General features: G+C 36.2%; 1 protein-coding gene across 11 annotated transcripts in view; it reads left to right on the forward strand.

The window, feature by feature from the left end:
* Window positions 1-21170, forward strand: part of LOC127843715 (endonuclease/exonuclease/phosphatase family domain-containing protein 1-like) — a 130717-nt gene that overhangs the window by 8608 nt on the left and 100939 nt on the right. Inside the window, exons 4-10 of one of the 11 annotated variants that reach the window (XR_008032296.1) lie at window positions 1637-1728; window positions 4858-4925; window positions 7633-7725; window positions 8497-8601; window positions 11938-12063; window positions 15969-16109; window positions 16966-19952. The exons of 2 other annotated variants lie outside the window; for them this stretch is intronic. Coding sequence is in view for 4 of the 9 variants with exons in the window: in XM_052373457.1 (XP_052229417.1) it covers window positions 8554-8601 (48 nt within the window). In the remaining 5 variants the exon portion in view is untranslated. Of the gene's footprint in view, window positions 1-1636; window positions 1729-4760; window positions 4926-7632; window positions 7726-8496; window positions 8602-11937; window positions 12064-15968; window positions 16110-16965; window positions 21142-21170 lie in introns of those variants that run through there. 8 more of the 11 variants (XR_008032297.1, XR_008032298.1, XR_008032294.1 and 5 more) reach the window with 8 other exon arrangements.

The raw sequence follows: 21170 nt of genomic DNA on the forward strand, positions 1-21170 counted from the left end.
TATAAATAAAGCATTTCACAATATTTTCTATTATCCATGTTAATTTGACATTTTATTCCCCCCCCCCCAAAAAAAAAAATTAGGGGGGGGGGAGCATATAGTCGCCGCTTCGTCTGTCCGTCAGTGCACAATTTTGTCCGGGCTATTTCTCAGCAACTAATGACCAGAATTCAATGAAACTTTATGAGAAGCTTCAGTACCAAGAGGAGATGTGCATTTTATCAGCGGGTTCTGGTTGGATGATTTTTCACAGAGTTATGGCCCTTTGATGACCGGAATTCAATGAAACTTTATGGAAAGATTCACTACCAAGAGGAGATGTGCATATTATCAGCGGGTTCTGGTCGGATGATTTTTCACAGAGTTATGGCCCTTTGAAATTTTCCATTAACTGTACATATAGTGCAATTCTTGTCCGGGCTATTTCTCAACAACTAATGACTGGAATTCAATGAAACTTTATGGGAAGCTTCACTACCAAGAGGAAATGTGCATATTATCAGCTGGTTCCGGTCAGATGATTTTTCACAGAGTTATGGCCCTTTGAAATTTTCCATTGTACATATAGTGCAATTCTTGTTCGAGTAATTTCTCAGCAACTTATGACGGCAATTCAATGAAACTTTATGAGAAGCTTCACTACTAACAGGAGATGTGCATATTATCAGCCGGTTCTCGTCGGATGATTTTCCACAGAGTTATGGCCCTTTGAAATTTTACATTGTACATATAGTGCAATTCTGGTCCGAGCTATTTCTCAGCAACTTATTACGGGAATTTAATGAAACTTTATGGGAAGCTTCACTACCAACAGGAGATGTGCATATTATAAGCCGGATATGGTCGGATGATTTTTCACAGAGTTATGGCCCTTTGAAATTTTCTATAAACTGTACATATAGTGCAATTCTTGTCTGGGCTATTTCTCCCCAACTACTGACTGGAATACAATGAAGCTTTATGGGAAGCTTAACTACCTTGAGGAGATGCGCATGTTATTAGTGGGTTCTGATTAGATGATTTATTTACAGAGTTATTGCCCTTTGAAATTTTTAAATTGCTAAACCATCCATCGTATTATTTTGTCCAAAGTTATGCCCCTCAAGACGTTTCCTTTTATCAGAATATATAGTGCAATATTGTGACAAAAAAACTTTGGGAAGCATCACCTGTCTCCGACGGTTTCTTGTTTACCATTGAAATCACAAGCCTCATAATTGTATTCATCTATTGATGAGCTTCTTTCACAATTTAATTGATAATCCACTCAAAATGTGTGTCCTTCACATTCAGAAAGGTGACACAAACATTAAAATTGAATTGTTAAAAAAAACTAGCTCACCATATCTAGTCTCCCATAATAAGTGTACCTTGAACTTAGGTTAGCACATAGGCACCATCATGGATTTCTTGTTTGATAAACCTTTACAGAAGATTTAAAAATAAATCTCGCATAATTTTTGCATTTTGCAAATGAACTTCACAGAATTCTGTATTTACAAACAAAAGCACACTTTTTCTGCATTCACTGATAAAAACAAACAACTACTGTATTTTGTAATTAAAGGACACCTGTTTTCTGCATTTTTACAGATAAAAATCACAATCCTATGATATTTTCTCAATTATTTTACAGATAAACCTCACAATCCTATGATCAACGCAGGAGCCATCGCAGTCTGTTCTCTCTTAAAGCAGGGCGTCAACTTGGTCGACCGATTTAATTATGTAAGCTTTATTGTTTGTAGGATCTGAATATTATTGCAAATAATTAAGCATTACTCTGTGAAAACAGGGCTTAATGCATTGGCGTAAAATGTTGTCCCAGATTAGCCTGTGCAGTCTGCACAGGATTATCAATAACGACTCTTTCCATCTCAACTGGATTTTTGTTCAGAAGAGACTTTCATTAAACGAATGTTGTCCATTAATTAGATTGTGTGGACTGTCTCTACATGTGCGGATTGTCTCTTTATTTGTAAATACTTATGTTACGACGGTGTTGACGTGCGCCGTCAGGCGTCCGCTGTCCGCATTGTGCTTAAAACTTACCTTTGCCTCTAAAATCAAAGTGCTTCCACCTACAACTTTGAAACTTCATATGATGATGCACCTTGTTGAGTTCTACATGCCACACCCATTGTTGGTTCACAAGGTTAAAGGTCAAGGTCACTGTGAACTCTCAAAAAAATTCTTACAAGCTTTAATTTATTCAAAACTGCACCCTCAGCTGAGCTTTGGCACCCGTTATGCAGTGCTCTTGTTCTGTATTGTACTTCAATGATTATTGTACGTTCAATTAATACATCAAACATGTTATTATGCCCGCCTTCGAAGAAGAGGGGGTATATTGCTTTGCACATGTCAGTCGGTCTGTCGGTCGGTCCACCGGGTGGTTTCAAGATGATAACTCAAGAACGCTTGGGCCTAGGATCATGAAACTTCATAGAAAGATTGATCATGACTCGCAGATGACCCCTATTGATTTTGAGGTCACTAGGTCAAAGGACAAGGTCACGGTGACCTGAAATAGGAAAATGGTTTCCGGATGATAACCCAAGAACGCATACGCCTAGGATCATGAAACATCATAGGTAGATTGATCATGACTCGCAGATTGATTTTGAGGTCACTAGGTCAAAGGTCAAGGTCACTGTGGCCCGAAATAGTAAAATGGTTTCCGGATGATAACTCAAGAACGCATACGCCTAGGATCATGAAACTTCATAGGTACATGTAGATTGATCATGACTCGCAGATGACCCCTAAAGATTTTGAGGTCACTTGGTCAAAGGTCAAGGTCATGGTGACCCAAAATAGTAAAATGGTTTCTGGATGATAACTCAAGAACGCATACGCCTAGGATCATGAAACTTCATTGTTAGATAGATCATGACTTGCAGATGACCCCTATTGATTTTGAGGTCACTAGGTCAAAGGTCAAGGTCACGGTGACCCAAAATAGTAAAATGGTTTCCGGATGATAACTCAAGAACGCATACGCCTAGGATCATGAAACTTCATAGGTAGATTGATCATGACTCGCAGATGACCCCTATTGATTTTGAGGTTACTAGATCAAAGGTCAAGGTCACGGTGACCCGAAATAGTAAAATGGTTTCCGGATGATAACTCAAAAACGCATAGGTCTTGGATCATGAAACTCCATTGTTAGATAGATCATGACTCGCAGATGACCCCTATCTATTTTTTAAATATATTTATGTGAAATACAACAATTTCTTTAGATTATTTATGAAATTTACATGTGTATCTCAAAATTAGATGTGAACGAATCACATACCAGGAATCCTTATATGGTTTTCACAAATTTAACTGCAACCATCTCGAGTTGTGGAGGGCAAATTTAAATATTGCTCAGATTTGTGGACCGTGAAATAGGCTCAATTTTTTAGTTAATAATGTGAGTTTGAGATGATCATTTACTATTAAATTTATCATCAACTTCATCATCATTAAACATTGTCATAATTATCAACATCATCATCAATGTATATTAAATGGAATGCATGATTATGTTGACAGGTTTGCAAATTTGACGAACATGAAGCATTTTATTTTTACAAAGTTCGCAGAATCAGATGAATTTAGTTGAGTGTTGTCAGGCAAATTAATTGGTGAGAACATTTATCTCAATAATATCTTCTGAAACATTCCATGAAAGCGGAAAGTATTGTTCTTGATTAGCCTGTGTAGACTTCACAGGCTTATATGGGATTACCATTTGCACTAATAAAGCCCGGTATTCACAGAGTGTGTCTCTTGTGTTAAACAAATCTTATTTTCTTGTCAGCTCTCCATTTGGCTGCACTATATGTCCAGGTGACTCTTGTGTTAAACAAATCTCTTTCTTTCCAGCTCTCCATTTGGCCGCGCTATATGTCCAGGTGACTCTTGTGTTAAACAAATCTCTTCAGAGCTCCAGATAAGGGTCGTATTTTCGTAATTACGAATTATTTTCAAGTCCGTTACGTATTTATTTTAAAATCTTGTTGTACCATTAAGAATTACAAAATCAAGTTACGAATATTATTTTAACATCGGTTCATATCGATTTTTATTGAGTTCGTATATAGAATGGTTATCGGGTTTGTTTAACAAAGCGCATGTTTTTCAAATAAAAGCGGCGTATACAGTCTATCTGTCAAAAACATTGGCGGCGCCCAGAGAGCGTCCTAAAAATCTGCAAAGCGTCCAAAAACACGCTTTCAACATATTCTACGCAAAGTGAGCCGAAGTTAAAAGTTTAGAAAGACATTATAGAAAAGATCTTATACGATGTTGTATGTTCAGTTGCCGACACAGTCGGAAAAGCTAAACAAAAACGCGACACAACTGGTCGAAACTTAAACACAAAAAAACAACATTAAATGAGTGGAAGGGACAAGTCCAGTGGCTAATCGGTGAAAAGATTGAAGGAGAGACCCGTTTTAAATGTGAAATATGTAAAAATTCATCTAAGGCATGTAATCTAAGCACAGTTTGGGCATCTGTAGGTATTGGAAAAATAAATTTGTATAATACTGAAAAGGATCTGTTGAACTCGTATAAATAAAGTTGCTAGTATGTTTATTTTGATTGTTTTTGCATGAAAATTAACATTTTTATTTATTTTTAGGTCATTTAGAAAAAATAATAATTATTTTCCAAAACTTAGGAGTAACGTTAAGAATAAAATTTCAGAGTTAATTCTTTTTGAAAATCTGGTAGTAATTTAAGAATTTCACAAAACCTTATCTGGAGCTCTGCTCTTTTTCTTGTCAGCTCTTCATTTGGCCGCACTATATGTCCAGGCAGGACTAATAGATATTTTATCCAAGAACGGTTGCCTTGCAGATGCTTCCGATGTCCTGGGTCGCACTCCACTGCATATGGCGGCATTGAAGGGACATCAAAACATCATTGTGAGTAAAATGTGTGTGTTTTATCCACGTTCTAGGCAAACCAGACTTAATGCAAGTGCGTCAAATGCCATCTAAGATGGACCTGTGCAGTCTGCACAGGCTAATCTAGGACAACACTCACCACAGGTCTGCACAGGCTAATCTGGGACATCACCACAGGTCTGCACAGGCTAATCTGGGACAACACTTACAACAGGTCTGCACAGGCTTATCTGGGACAACACTTACCACAGGTCTGCACAGGCTAATCTGGGACAACACTTACCACAGGTCTGCACAGGCTAATCTGGGACATCACTTACCACATAGACTAGAGTTTCGTTCAGGGGAGCCTTCCTTTTTTAAGAAAAATCAATAAAAGCGGAAAGTGTCGTCCCTGATTATTTGATGCAGACTGTACATATTAATCTGGGAAGAAATTATGCACATGTATAAAGCCCAGTTGTCCTCGATGTAGATTTGTTTTATACTTTATGAGGTTTCATTCAAAAGCCTTTATTGTGTATGGACCTACCTAACTAACTTACGAGAATCACAAAATTGTTCTAAGTTTGATTTGCAAATTCAAGCATTTTTTACTGACAGACTTAATAAGGATAAAGCATTATATTACAGTTAAATAATTGTGTAGTCAAGCTGTAATTAATTGTTAGATATATTTAAAAAAAAATAAGGCAACAAATTGAAAGTGTTTGTTTACACAATCTAAAATGCTTGTAAAATAATGGTCAATTTTTGAACTAAAATGAGGTAGAAATTTCACGAAGTGTGTTTATTTTTAGAAATGTAAATGTTAAAGCATAACAGGGTTTTGTTTAATTCTGAAGCTGTTGCCAATCTTAGGCTAAACCCTCTCAGATTATTTGTATTCATATAATTTTCATCCAGGTTTCAATGAAACCTACGCCTAAAATGTATTTGCCCATCAATGAAAATGTGCCAACGTTATCCCTGGGGAGCATATAGTCGCTGCTTTGTCCTTGTGTCCGTGTGTCCCTCCGTCCGTGCACAATTTGTGTCCGGGCTATTTCTCAGCAATTAATGAACGTTATTCAATTAAACTTTATAGGAAGCTTCACTACCAAGAGGAGATGTGCATATTATCAGCTGGTTCGGGTCGGATCATTTTTCACAGAGTTATGTCCCTTGAAATTTTCCATTAACTGTACATATAGTGAAATTCTTGTCCAGGCTATTTCTCCGCAACAAAATGACCGGAATTCAATGAAACTTTATGGGAAGCCTAACTACCAACAGGAGATGTGCATATTATCAGCCGGTTATGGTCAGATGATTTTTCACAGAGTTATGGCCCTTTGAATTTTCTTTAAACTGTACATATAGTGCAATTCTTTTCCGGGCTATTTCTCCCCAACTACTGACTAGAATTCAATGAAGCTTTATGGGAAGCTTAACTACCTCGAGGAAATGCGCATGTTATTTGTGGGTTCTGGTTATATGATTTATTTAGAGAGTTATGGCCCTTTGACATTTTTAAGTTGCTAAACCATCCATCGTATTATTTTGTCCAAAGTTATGCCCCTCAAGACGTTTCCTTTTATCTGAATATAAAGTGCAATATTTTGACAAAAATAACCTTTGATGAGCATCACCTGTCTCCGACGGTTTCTTGTTTCAACATTATTGAAGACTAGAGCCCCTTCCTCAGAACCTTACTAAAACTATGAAAGCATGATTTGGGCGATGCTCTGTGATTAAGTGGTTTAATGTATGTGCGTTAAGTGTCGTCCCAGATTAGCCTGTCAGAGCCTTACTCAAACTATGAAAGCATGACTTGGGCGATGCTCTGTGATTTAGGGGTTTAATGCATGTGCGTAAAGTGTCGTCCTAGATTAGCCTGTCAGAGCCTTACTAAAACTATGAAAGCACGATTTGGGCGATGCTCTGTGATTAAGGGGTTTAATGCATGTGCGTAAAGTGTCGTCCCAGATTAGCCTGTCAGAGCCTTACTAAAACTATGAAAGCATGATTTGGGCGATGCTCTGTGATTAAGGGGTTTAATGCATGTGCGTTAAGTGTCGTCCCAAATTAGGCCTGTCAGAGCCTTACTAAAACTATGAAAGCATGATTTGGGCGATGCTCTGTTATTAAGGGGTTTAATGCATGTGCGTAAAGTGTCGTCCCAGATTAGCCTGTCAGAGCCTTACTAAAATTATGAAAGCATGATTTGGGCGATGCTCTGTGATTAAGGGGTTTAATGCATGTGCGTAAAGTGTCGTCCAAGGTTAGCCTGTCAGAGCCTTACTAAAACTATGAAAGCATGATTTGAGCGTTGCTCTGTGATTAAGGGGTTTAATGCATGTGCGTAAAGTGTCGTCCCAGATTAGCCTGTCAGAGCCTTACTCAAACTATAAAAGCATGATTTGGGCGATGCTCTGTGATTAAGGGGTTTAATGCATGTGCGTAAAGTGTCGTCCCAGATAAGCCTGTGCAGTGCGCACAGTCTAATCAGGGATGACACTTTCCGCTTAAACTAGACTTTTGCTTAGAAGAGACTTTCTTAACAAAGACATACCATACATATTTATGACTACAAATGCGTTAAAATACGTATCTTAGTGGTAAAAGGTTAGATAGGCTTCACACCTGTGAAGGCATCTCTATACGTATCCTAGTGGTAAATGGTTAGAAAGGCTTCACACCTGTGAAGGCATCTCTTGTACTTATAACTCTTTTGTATTTTTAGTTACTCTTGGTTCATTTCGGGAGTTAAGTGCGAGCCATAGACAATGACGGCAACATTCCACTGCATTTATGTGCCTAAATTGGACATGAGGAAGTAAATAAAGGCATTTTACAAATACTGTTCAATCTGTCGAAATACCTAATGATGCATAGTTCAGTAATGTAGTAGTTATTCAGGGTTATAAACTAACATATTGTTAATTGCTTAATTCATCAATACTTTTTGTACTGATATCTTAATGTTAAGTATTTTATTTGTCATGCGCATTGTTTCAATAATTATTTAAAAGTTAAAAATCAAGCAATACTAATTTTCCCAATTGAAAATAAATTGATTCTTAAATGCCCAATTTCACGGGTCATATACCCAAAATGCTGAAGACAAGCCCCATATTAGATGTGATATTGAGATTAGTATTTACAATAAGCAAACACTCTTGTCTGACTCTGACTTACACTCTTGGATAAATGGGGCGTAATACATGTGTATGAAGTGTCGTCTTAGATTAGCCTGTGCAGCGTCATAGATTAGCCTGTGCCGTCTGCACGGGCTAATCAGGGACGACGCTGTCCCGTGTTATGTTATTGTTCTAAAGGAAATATCTTATCAAAACGCCAGTTGACGCGGAGATTGCAAAGGATCATCTGGGATAACACCTAACTGGGACAACACTTAACTGGGACAACACTTAACTGGGACAACACTTAACTGGGACAACACTTAACTGGGACAACACTTAACTGGTACAACACTTAACTGGGCAACACTTAACTGGGACAACACTTCATGCAGATGCATTAAGCCCTGTTTTCTCAGAGCGCTGCTAATATTTTTTTAATCTTTCCACATTTACGTCCATTTCAGTGAAAGCCATTCTGTTCTTGGACAGCCAAAAGAGGCGTGTTAATGTAAACGCGGGCAATGATATGGGAGAGACTCCACTGCACTTGGCTGCTAAGTGGGGATATGGTGAGTGATATAGGAGAGACTCCACTGCACTTGGCTGCTAAGTTGGGATACGGTGAGTGATATAGGAAAGACTCCACTGCACATGTCTGCTAAGTGGGGATATGGTAAGTATTGGAGAAGATATGGCGTAAAATAGCATGTTGCGTAGCCTTGCTCCATGTTTCTTCTCATTTTGCATGCTTTTTAGGTACACACAAAACATGTTTAGCTCACCTGAGCACAATGTGCTGATGGTGAGCTTTTGTGATCGCCTTTTGTCCGTCGTCGTGTGTTTTGCGGCGTCAACATTTGCCTTGTTAACACTCTAGAGGCCATATTTATCGTCCAATCTTCATGAAGTCCGGTCAGAAGATTGGTCTCAATGATATATTGGATGAGTTCGAAAATGGTAACGTTTGCTTTAAAAACATGGCTTCTAAGAGGCGGGGTATTTTTCAATATATGGCTAAATATGGCTTTAGTAAAACCTTGTGAACACGCTAGAGGCCACATTTGTTGTCCGATCATCATAAACATTTGTCAGAATATTCATCCCAATGTTATCTTGGACAAGTTCGAAAATGATGCCGATTGGTTGAAAAACATTTCCGCCAAGGGGGCGGGGCATTTTTATGCCCCCTGATTGATAGATCGGGGGTATATTGTTTTTGGCATGTCTGTCTTTCTTTCTGTCTGTCATTCTGTCCCAAACCTTTAACCTTACAGTAAAGGTTTGCAATATATCTTTTGAAATATTGAACATAACAACTTAATATTTGGTATGCATGTTCATCTCAAGCAGCTTCACATTTTGAGTGGTGAAAGGTCAAGGTCATCCTTCAAGATCAAAGGTCAAAAAATTAAATATTGAATAAAGTAAAGTTTTGCAATAACTTTTGAAATATTGAACATAGCAACTTGATATTTGGTATGTATGTGTATCTCATGGAGCTGCACATTTTGAGTGGTGAAAGGTCAAGGTCATCCTTCAAGGTCAAAGGTCGAAAATTTAAAACTTTAATAAAGTAAAGTTTTTCAATGACTTGAAATATTGAACATAGCAACTTGATATTTGTAATGCATGTGTATCTCATGAAGCTGCACATTTTCAGTGGTGAAAGGTCAAGGTCATCATTCAAGATCAAAGGTAAAAAAGCGGTGCATTAGGGGGCATTGTGTTTCTGACAAAAACATCTCTTGTTCATAATATAGCTTTAGTAATTCCTTGTTAACACTCTAGAGGCCACATTTATTGTATGATCATCATGAAACTTGGTCAGAAGATTTGTCCTCATGATGTATTGGCCAATGTTTAAAATGGTTGTGATTGCTTGAAAAACATGGCCTCCAGGAGGCGGGGCATTTTTCCTTATATGGCTGTATATTAATTAAGAAAAAACCTTGTTAATACTCTAGTGGCCAAATTTATTGCCCGATTTTCATGAAATTTGCTCAGAAGATTCATCATAATGATATCTTGTATGAGTTTGAAAATGGTTCGGGTTGGTTGCAAAACATGGCCAAAAGGAGGCGGGGCATTTTTTCCTTATATGGATATTGCAAAACCTTGTTAACACTCTAGAGGCCACATTTATTGTCCGATCATCATGAAACTTGGTCAGAACATTTGTCCTAATGATATCTTAGATGAGTTGAAAAATAGTTCACGTTGGTGGAAAAACATGGGCATTAGGGAGCGGGGCATTTTTCCTTATATGGCGTTATGGCTTCAGTAAAATGTTATTTACACTCTAGAGGCTAGTCAGGCCACATCTATTGTCTGATTGTCATGAAACTTGGTCAGAAGATTTGTCGTAATGATATCTTAGATGAGTTGAAAATATCTTGCAGTTGATTGAAAAATATGGTCACCAAGGGGCGGGCATTTTTTCCTATATGGCTATTGTCAAAATTTGTTAACACTCTTAAAGTCACATTTATTGTCCAATCTTCATGAAACTTCGTCAGCATATTTTTTTTAATTATATCATGGATGTGTGCTAAAATGGTTCTGGTCTGTTGAAAAACGTGACCGCCAGAGTGTACACTATGCATGAACGTTCATTTAAGATCATAAGATCATTTAATCAAATGACATCAAAGGGCTGCACAAAAAAGGTCAGTTCCTTTGAATCTCAGGTGAGCGACGTTGGGCCTTTCAGGCCCTCTTGTTTTTAATTTAATGTTGTGTTTTTTTCAAATGCAAGTTTTGTATCTATGCTTCAGCAACTCATTAACAAGTGAAAGACAAAGAAATTTCTCAGATTAAGCAACTTATAAGAGAAAGACTCAAATCATCTGTGTGCTTTGGAATCGATTGGTCCTAAAATCCTTTCTACAACCATTTTCCATCTACCTCTGATTAAAAAAGGCAGTTGTTGTCCGTTACTGGCATAAGTGTGGGAATCTAATATTTGTAAAACAGCTATCCCAGGATAACATACGCAAACAAAACGAGATTGCTTACAATCCTTCCCCCCATCTGTAGTACCGGATGGGCAGGTGTCAAGAATATCTTGAAATATTTATTGTATATTTTAAGTACTGGAAAGACGGTTTGAGATTTATATGCATGATTCTGATTATAACTAAGAGATAGATAGGTTTATGCAAGATAAAGCACACACAGAATTCTGCTACTTTTTTATTGGCAAGATTTAAACACAACACATTTGTCAAAATCTGCTAGTTTTGTATTGGCAGGATTTGCTGAAGAATTAATACATTATTGTTGACATTGATAAGTAAAAATATTACAAGATTGATTACTTGTTTAGCTCACCTGAGCACATCGTTATCATGGTGAGCTTTTGTGAACACCTTTTGTATGTCGTCAACACTTTGCTTTGTTAACACTCTAAACTAGTAAGAAAATTTGTTCTAATGATATTTCGGCTGAGTTCTAAAATGGTTCCAATGGTTCCGATTCGTTAAAAACACATGGCCGCCAGTGGGTGGGGCAATTTTGCTTATTTGGATATAGTAAAACCTTGTTTACACTCTAGAACTACATTTGTAGTCCAATGTTCATGATACATTTTTACTTATGATATCTCGTCTGAGTTTGAAAATGGTTCCGGTCAGTTGAAAAACATGGCCGCCAGGGGAGTGGCAGTTTTCCTTATATGGCTATAGTAAAGCCTTATTAACACTCTAAAAGTCATTTTTAAAGTTCAATTTTCATGAAACTTGGTCAGAACATTTGTTCTTATGATATCGTGGGCTGCTCATAACAAGTAAGTTCCTTTGTATCACAGATGAGCGACTTTGGGTCCTTCAGGCCCTCTTGTCTGATCTACATGTACTTTACCTGTCTTAATTTATATTTCATATTTGTTCTTTTTGTTCTCGCCTCAGAGTAACGAGTACAATGGATTCCTGTATGATGAAATGCAGGGTGTTGACCTAGTAAGCTCTATCCTCCTGGCTATGGACAAGAAACAGAAACCCTTCACTAGACGACCCTGCATCTCTACGTTCAAGGTTGTGTAGTCTTCTATGAAAATATGCACCATCTTTTATTGCTTACTTGAAGTGTTGAGTTGTTTATGGGCAAAGAGTTTCATGTTACTTTAGTTTAAACTTTTTTGTTTAGTTGTATTGCTTTTGAGTCCTTTTCCTGGATAGAACCAGTTCTTGGTATCTTTGGAGAAGACCTTTAGAACGTTCCCACGCTGGGGAGATTTTAAGTCGGCTTTTACAAAATGACTTATTCAACTACAAAATGACTTGCTTGACTACAACTTTGCTACGTCAACTGCAAACTGATTTACTCAACTAAAGTAAATTATTTTCAGGTCACTAGGTGAAAGATCAAGGTCACAGTGACTTGATACAGTAAAATAGTTTCTGGATGATAAATCAAGAATGCTTACGCTTAGGATCATGAAACTTCATAGGTAAATTGATCATCACTGGCAGATGATCCTTATTGATTTTCAGGTCACTAGGTCAAAGGTCAAGGTCACAGTGACTCGAAACAGTAAAATGGTTTCCGGATGATAACTCAAGAATTCTTACGCCTAGGATCATTAATCTTCATAGGTACATTGATAATGACTGGCATATGACCCCTATTGATTTTCAGGTCACAAGGTCAAAGGTCAAGGTCACAGTGGCTCAAAATAGTAAAATGGTTTCCGGATGATAATTTATTATTTATTAATTTATATTTATATATAAAATAAATATTTATTAATTTTCAGGTCACTAGGTCAAAGGTCAAGTTCACAGTGAGTTACCTGATGATAACTCAAGAATAATTAGGCTTATGATCATGAAACTTCATAGGTACATTGATCATAACTGGCAGATGACCCCTATTGATTTTCAGGTCACTAGGCAGGGGTTTTTCTGCACTGTCTGCGCCTCCGGACAACGGAGGCATTCCCAAAGCAAACGGACCCGTTCCCAATCGAATTTTGATTACATATTTCCCAATTCCAAAAAAAAAATTCTTTCAAAATCGTAAAGAGTAAACATAATTTATATCGAAAGAGTGACTTCCCTTCATCCGCGACGTAATTAAGCCTTTAGCGACTCAGATTTTAGCAGGTGTATTTGTCGGATGCATCTGCCAACATTTACAGCGATAAGGTTCGAACTGTTCCGCATTATAACAAGTATATAGAGCCGCACAATACACATTCTAGTCCAAATCTGTAGACGCTTATTTTCAAGCATGGCTTCCCATAACGATAAGTACTACAGCAGTGTTGCATTGGAAAAGGGATCGACATACGGCGGTGTAGATTTGTTGGCTTTGATGGTGATAATGTAATGAGCGGTGAAGTATCAGGTAAAATGATAAAGTCGTTAAATAAATTAATAATGTAGCAGTAAAATTAATGTTTTGTTAAATGTAACTGGCTTGCTTATTGTGGCTATGAGTTGAAGAATCCAATTGGAAATAATAACATTTTATTTGTATGTGTAGTTAATTTCTGTCTAATGTTATTTTAAGAAAGCAAAGAAAAATCATGTTGTGACTTGTGTGACTTACTTACCTGTTACCAGTGTTTGTTTTTGTAGACAAAATAACAAATAAAAACATGTTTTTTTGTAAAACCACCTACTTATTTAAGCATGATAAAATTCCCAAATTGACCGTTTCATCGACTCGAAAATTCCCAAAATGGACAATTTTGTCGATAAAAATTCCCAATTTGGTCAGACTCCTTTTCCCAAAATAGGCAGAAAAACCCCTGCTAGGTCAAAGGTTAAAGTCACAGTGAGAAAAAAACGTATTCACACAATGGCTGCCACTACAACTGACAGCCCATATGGGGGCATGCATGTTTTACAAACAGCCCTTGTTTCATATATAAACAACGTCTGTTGAATATTTATATTCCACTAAAATCAGCCTAAAATTAATGCTTAACAAACAATAACAGTTGCACAGATTATACGTTGAATACTCAATTCCATATTACTACATAAACATATCCTTTAATTTGCATTTCATGGATTTGCTGCTTTATGAGTACTAAGTGCGCACAATTTAGCCATAAACTTACAGCTACCTTACTTGAAGCTCCGGAAGGAAAGAATGGCAGTTTAAAGGATTTAAAGACTAGTTCCAACACAAGTTATGTGAGTGGGCCGGGAAACGCACTGTTGATCTTCGGGTTAGTTGTCCTGTTCTCTAACAACCAAGCTAGCTGACCTGAAAAATATAACTTCTAAATATTCATACAACTACAATATTTAAATTTCCTTCTGTCATTGCAGGGGAAAATTATATTATACTGCTTGGTGGCTTTAACCTGTCTCCAGGTACCAAATGTTAGTCGATTGATTTTTATTAACCAGGTTTTCCGAAGGAAAAAACTGGTTATTAGATTGGCGAATGCGGGCGGGCTGGCTGGCTGGCTGGCGGAATAAGCTTGTCCGGGCCATAACTATGTCGTTCATTGTCAGATTTTAAAATCATTTGGCACATTTGTTCACCATCATTGGACGGTGTGTCGCGCGAAATAATTACGTCGATATCTCCAAGGTCAAGGTCACACTTTGAGTTCAAAGGTCAAAAATGGCCATAAATGAGCTTGTCCGAGCCATAACTATGTCGTTCATCGTCAGATTTAAAAATCATTTGGCACATTTGTTCACCATCATTGGACGGTGTGTCGCGCGAAATAATTACGTCGATATCTCCAAGGTCAAGATCACACTTTGAGTTCAAAGGTCAAAAATGGCCATAAATGAGCTTGTCCTGGCCATAATAATGTCATTCATTGCGAGATTTTAAAATCATGTGGCACATTTGTTCACCATCATGGGACGGTGTCGCACGAAAGAATCATGTCAATATCTCCAATGTCAAGGTCGCCACGACTAAAAATAGATTTTTTTTAAAAACAAACTTACATAGGGGGTTAATTTTGTTTGTTCATTTCATAAGTTCAGTTTGAGTTTTCTCCCTTTATCAGATTTTTTTTTCACAATGAAAACCTGGTTTTGTGACAATTTTGTCCCTTGTTCTTCTTTGTTTCAATGTTATGTAGTGTTTTTGCTGATAGCCATTTTGGGGTACAATTATGGCACATCTTTGGAGCAAGTACTTGTTGGCATCTTTAGGGCACTGCTTCTTTCACTTGCTGCCACTTTTGCTGTTCTCTTCTTCAAGCAGCTCCATAAAGATCTGGAAATTGTTGGATAGAGTGACCATAAACTTTTCTTTTTTTATCCAGTTGTCTTTTAGCATAGTGGTGTTGTAACGCTGGTGTTGGCTTGACTTGCCTGTCTATCTCTTCTTTTGCTTCAGTTTCAATTGAGTCACAAGGAGAAGATGGTCCGAATCAACATCTACTCATCACTTGATGGGTACATACTCTCTGACTTTTACAGCATCAGGGCTTCTGCCAGGGTGTGTGCTGCATCCTCCTGCTTATGTCACAAGTGCAGCAGTAACTTGCTGGAAGTCAATCGCTTCTGCCCAGAATTAATCCATCATTATTCGCTGATTTTATGACAGTTCAACTTTCTTATATCTTCTCCAACTTGTGCTGTCTCCCCAGTCTGATACATGTATGGATGGTGGTGTTGGTCCTGGTGGAGATGATGTTCTTCGGCCTGGCAGCTTCCAGGAGGTCTATCTTCTCCCTTTTCCATGATGTATTGTTTTTCTGTAGCTACAGTGTTTTTCATAAAGTAGGGTTGCTAGCTATATGCAAAAATAATCTGGCAACAGTTATAACATATAGGGGAGGCTACTCCATAGATAGCTGGAATTACCTCTTATTCTTGAAGTACGTCACTTTACTAAAAGTTGTTCTGAATTAAGTTAGAAATTTGTCAAAAACTATGTGCATTCAAAAATTCAATTAGATATGTTTCATATAAGGTGTCTAATATTAAAAGAATTATGTTTTTGTTTATTTTAGATTTTAATGATCTTCGAAATCTAGGCTATCACAATTGTATTGCCGACGGTGTCTTCACAAACATAAGCGACGCCAACAAAAAAGGCAGCAAGACATACGATAACATCTGGATATCTAAACAGACAAAACAAGTATTCACTGGTAAGAATTATTTTATCCCCCGCCGAAGGCGGAGGGATATAGAATTGGCGTTGTTTATCTGTCTGTCTGTCCATCCGTCCATCTGTCCGTCCATCTCAAAATTTATCTTTGGCGGGGGATATCAATTCAACAAATGTGCTTTTTAATATCGTTGTGTTTGATTTTGCTGATTTAAAGCTTTGTGTATTGTAAAAGATTTGTGTTCAAGATTTCCATCAGTTGATGTTAATTATCCCCCGCCATAGGCAGAGGGATATTGTTTTGGTGTTTTCCGTCCGTCCTTCCGTCCGTCCATCCGGAGCCATATCTTGAAAGTGCTTTGGCGGATTTCATTGAATGAGTATGAATATGGATAAGAGGATGATGCACGCCAAATGGCATTGTACACCATCTGTTAATAATGGAGTTATGGCCCTTTGTATCTTGAAAAAAATCCTTTTTTGAGTGTCAGATATATTACTTTTGTGTCCAGAAGCATAATGGCGGGGGTTATCAATTCACTGAATTTGCTTATTTAAACTTTGCTTACCATTGATTTATAGGTAAATAATATCGATTGAATTAAGTATGTTTATCAATGAAAATGTTTATCAATAAGTTCTTGTTCCTGATTCTCAAATGAACATAAATGTATCATATTGTCAAACCATGGAGATTTAATTATGTTGATGCCATTATTTCCGCAAATAATCCAACAGTAAATATGCAAACTATTTGTTGAAAAGTTTAACATATGGAGATAATTTGTTAATGTTTGTTCATTTCCGATTTAAAATCTGCGAATATGATTATCAGAAGTATAGGATAATGTTGTTTTAGACGGTTTTATGGTAATATATTTTATTCCCCTGTACAGGTCAATGTGACGTCGTGAGAGAGGGCCTGTCCAGTCCCTGGATCCCTAAGGGCTGGACGTGGGGCGGGGTTGTGAGTGACCACTGTCCAGTGTGGGCCCAGTTCTACACGGGCCGTGACCTTGACACTGGAGACCTGAAAATCGGACCAGAGGTTATTAAATTTGTACTGACTGACTGATGTTTTGTAAAATATTAGAATATTACACATGTTACTCTGGTTATGTGACAGACATCATTGATATCGAATTGGTGATGCAATTCTTCAAACAGTAAACAGTGAAAATATTCCACACTTTTCATTATGTTATTGCTGTGAAAATCGCCATTTAAACTACTTTAAAATGGAAGCCAATAATAAACTTATAAGACAAAATTAACAAGCGATTGAACATTTTTGTGTTTTAATATCAGAAATATTCTCTTGGTCAAATGTTAACAATTTATTTAGCAAATTTGTTCAACATGTTATGGTACGTGAAGTTTGGAGATGTTGATGTTATTTTATGTTTTGATGTACTGCTGATTTCACATTAGGTGTACCATTCTTGTGAATGTGGAAAATAGTGAATGCAACATTTGTTTTTAAGTAGATTATGTGTTCATTGTTATAGTAAAACTCTCAATTCACAACATATGAACCAATAAACCATATTTTATTACTTACACGTGAATGTCTACCGCTAATTATAATTCTTAAAAGTTTTGCTTTAATGTCAGAAATATTTTGTATAATTCTTATTTCAATATAGCTTACAATACCGATTAGATTGTGTTAATATGTTTGAATACACAAAACAAATTATATTTATTATATTATCAAAATTTGATAACGTTTTGTTGTTTTAACTTTGATATAGCATTTCTGCTGAATTTCACCATTCTTGGGAATGTGGAAAATAGTGAATGCCACATTTGTTTTCAAGTAGTTTGTGTGTTCATTGTTATAGTAAAACGCTCTTTTCACAACATATGAACAAATAAACCATCTTTAATTACTTGCACATGAATGTATACGATAATTATAATTGTTATAAGTTTTGCTTTAATGTCAGAAATATTTTGTATAATTCTTATTTCAATGTAGCTTACAAAACCATTTAGATTGTGTTGATATGTTTGAATACACAAAACAAATTATATTTATTATATTATCAAAATTTGATAAGGTTTTGTTGTTTTAACTTTAATATTGCATTTCTGCTGAATTTCACCAGTTTGTATTATTACTTGCTTCATTTTAATAATTTAATGATCAAAATATTTTATGATAGCATTTTTCGATTGTGCATTGTGAAGTTTCAATTTTATGCAGTGCAGTGTAGAGCGGAAAATGCAAATTTTTAAGAAGCACCCGTTAAATGCATAATTGTCAACATTTATTTGATCCTGTGTATTTAATATTTATAAATGATATTATGTCTTATTGAAATATGTAATAATATGTATATAGTTCCCTGTATGAATTTGTTATAGATTAAAATGAAATGTTCTGTTTCATTTGGGAATATTTCATAGACTACCATGTTTTTGTCTGTTTAAATTAATTGTATACATTGTTGTATTTTGAACAATATTAACATTAGTATTAAATGAGCGTCTAGCAATAGCCAAAAGTATGTATCGGGATAAACTTATTTTATTTGGGTTCATTAACATTCAAGTAGAATGCATTTTTAAGGTGTTTATTATTAGTATGTACCGTAGGACTTTAAGATAATATTATTTTCAATAATGTAGTTGTATTTTGCTATTGTTTGTTATTGCTAAATAAAAATTAGAGTTTGATATAGATAATACTGGGACAATGCTACATATATATGCCTAACAGAATGTGTCCTGCATTTAGAAAGTGACTTCATATAAACATACTTGAGCTGTGATTTGGAAAAATATGTATTCAATACATGTGCGTATAGGATTGCCCCAGATGAGTCTTATGAAGTCTACGAGCGCTAATAAGGGACGACAGTTTCTCTTGCTTTTATTAAATTTCAGTCTTCAGAAGTAAATTAGGGGCCATTTATTATAGGTCAATATTTATAGATTTGTGGAAGTGTATACCCAGCTTACATACCCTACCTGGATTCCATTTCGAGCCAGTTGGGTTAAAGTCTATGTCACTATTATTAAAATTAGACAAACTACACTCAGTAACACCGCTTTTATATTAGGGTATTGTTCCTAAATTGTATGAATTGTTAGCTCACTGCTTTTATATTAGGGTATTGTTCCTAAATTGTATGAACTGTTAGCTCACCGCTTTTATATTAGGGTATTGTTCCTAAATTGTATGAATTGTTAGCTCACCGCTTTTATATAAGGGTATTGTTCCTAAATTGTATGAATTGTTAGCTCACCGCTTTAATATTAGGGTATTGTTCCTAAATTGTATGAATTGTTAGCTCACCGCTTTAATATTAGGGTATTGTTCCTAAATTGTATGAATTGTAAGCTCACCGCTTTTATATTAGGGTATTGTTCCTAAATTGTATGAATTGTTAGCTTACGTGTAGGCCTAGCTTGGGAAAACTAGATACAAGTCAAAGTCACTGTAAGTTAATTAAAAACTTCCGCTTACAAAACTTAAATTGTATGAAGAATTTCCGCTGTTTTTTGTAGGTGTAAGTAGATTCCACGCAGTCTTAGGTGATGTAAGCGTGTATTTCAATCCCTCTGACACCTTACATGTAAAACAGAATTAGTTTGCATTATAATTAATGGAGTCTTATAATGTGAGCATATTGTTCCTACTGAAAATGTTTGTAAGGACAGTGTGAATTGCAAAATATTGTTACTTGTCTTTTATTCAAGAAAATACTGTGGGTATACCACGTACACTACTTTATGTATGGACCCACCTTTTGTCTTCTTGATCTCGACTGCTCAGTATACATGTTTTCCTTATACTTATTTCTTATTGCATTTGATAAATGTTGTATTGATGAGGAAGATCAAATGTTCATTATACTGTCTTGAACAAGTTTAGGTTACAGCTAATTTCATAAAACAAAATTGCCACTTTTTATTATGTAATATGAAACTTTTATATGTGTCATAAAATACAACAGTGTACGAAACCAATTTGCCAAAACACTTTTTAATTTTAATTTCTAAATCTTGTAATATATAAAGGTGTGTCTTTTGTGACACTATATTATGTTGGCAATGTGTGCTTATTAGTTTCTATTAAACGCACATGTTATTATTTATTTAAATAAAGACTAATAATAAATAATGTAAACTATTTACTTTTTTGATATTATTTGAAATGACCATTTTCCAAGTATTTGTAAATAGTCCTACAAGCTTTTTTTGTAGTATTATTTACTAACATTATTTCATGTTCCTTATAGGCACATTTATTTATTTCGAACTTTCTCCCTCGGTATTCTAACCAGGTCCAAGCGGGTAAGGTTCATATCTTTAAAACACAGCATTCACGGCAAACATCATCCTAATATATACATTCACAATAGTACTGTGTCATTTTCATCATGGATATCATACGCCTTGCGAACTTCAATATAAAATGTTAGTATCTGCAATTTATATTTATTGATTGCTCTCCCATGTCGTAAAACACGCGTGTTTATCGAATTGTATTTATACATATTTTTATGAACAAATGCTCAAAGGTTGCCTGTAATATATTGAGGATATTTGTTGGATTCGATGGGATATCGATTTTATTATGCCCCCATTTGAAGAAGAGGGTGTATATTGTTTTGCACATGCCGGTCTGTATGTCAGTCCGTATGCCCGTATGTCCGTCCACCAGATGGTTTCCGGATGATAACTCAAGAACGCTTAGGCCTAGGATCATGAAACTTCATAGGTACATTAATCATGACTCGCAGATGACCCCTATTGATTTTGAGGTCACTAGGTCAAAGGTCAAGGTCACTGTGACCCGAAATAGTGAAATGGTTTCCGGATGATCACTCAAGAACGCTTATGCCTAGGATCTTGAAACCTCATGGGTACATTGATCATGACTCGCAGATGACCCCTATTGATTTTCAGGTCACTAAGTCAAAGGTCAAGGTCACAGTGACCCGAAATAATAAAATGCTTTCTGGATGATAACTCAAGAACGCTTATGCCTAGGATCATGAAACTTCATAGGTACATTGATCATGACTCGCAGATGACCCCTATTGATTTCAGGTCACTAGGTCAAAGGTCAAGGTGATTCAACTTAGAA

Source organism: Dreissena polymorpha, chromosome 9 (assembly GCF_020536995.1).
Source record: "Dreissena polymorpha isolate Duluth1 chromosome 9, UMN_Dpol_1.0, whole genome shotgun sequence".
NCBI classification, from domain to species: domain Eukaryota; kingdom Metazoa; phylum Mollusca; class Bivalvia; order Myida; family Dreissenidae; genus Dreissena; species Dreissena polymorpha.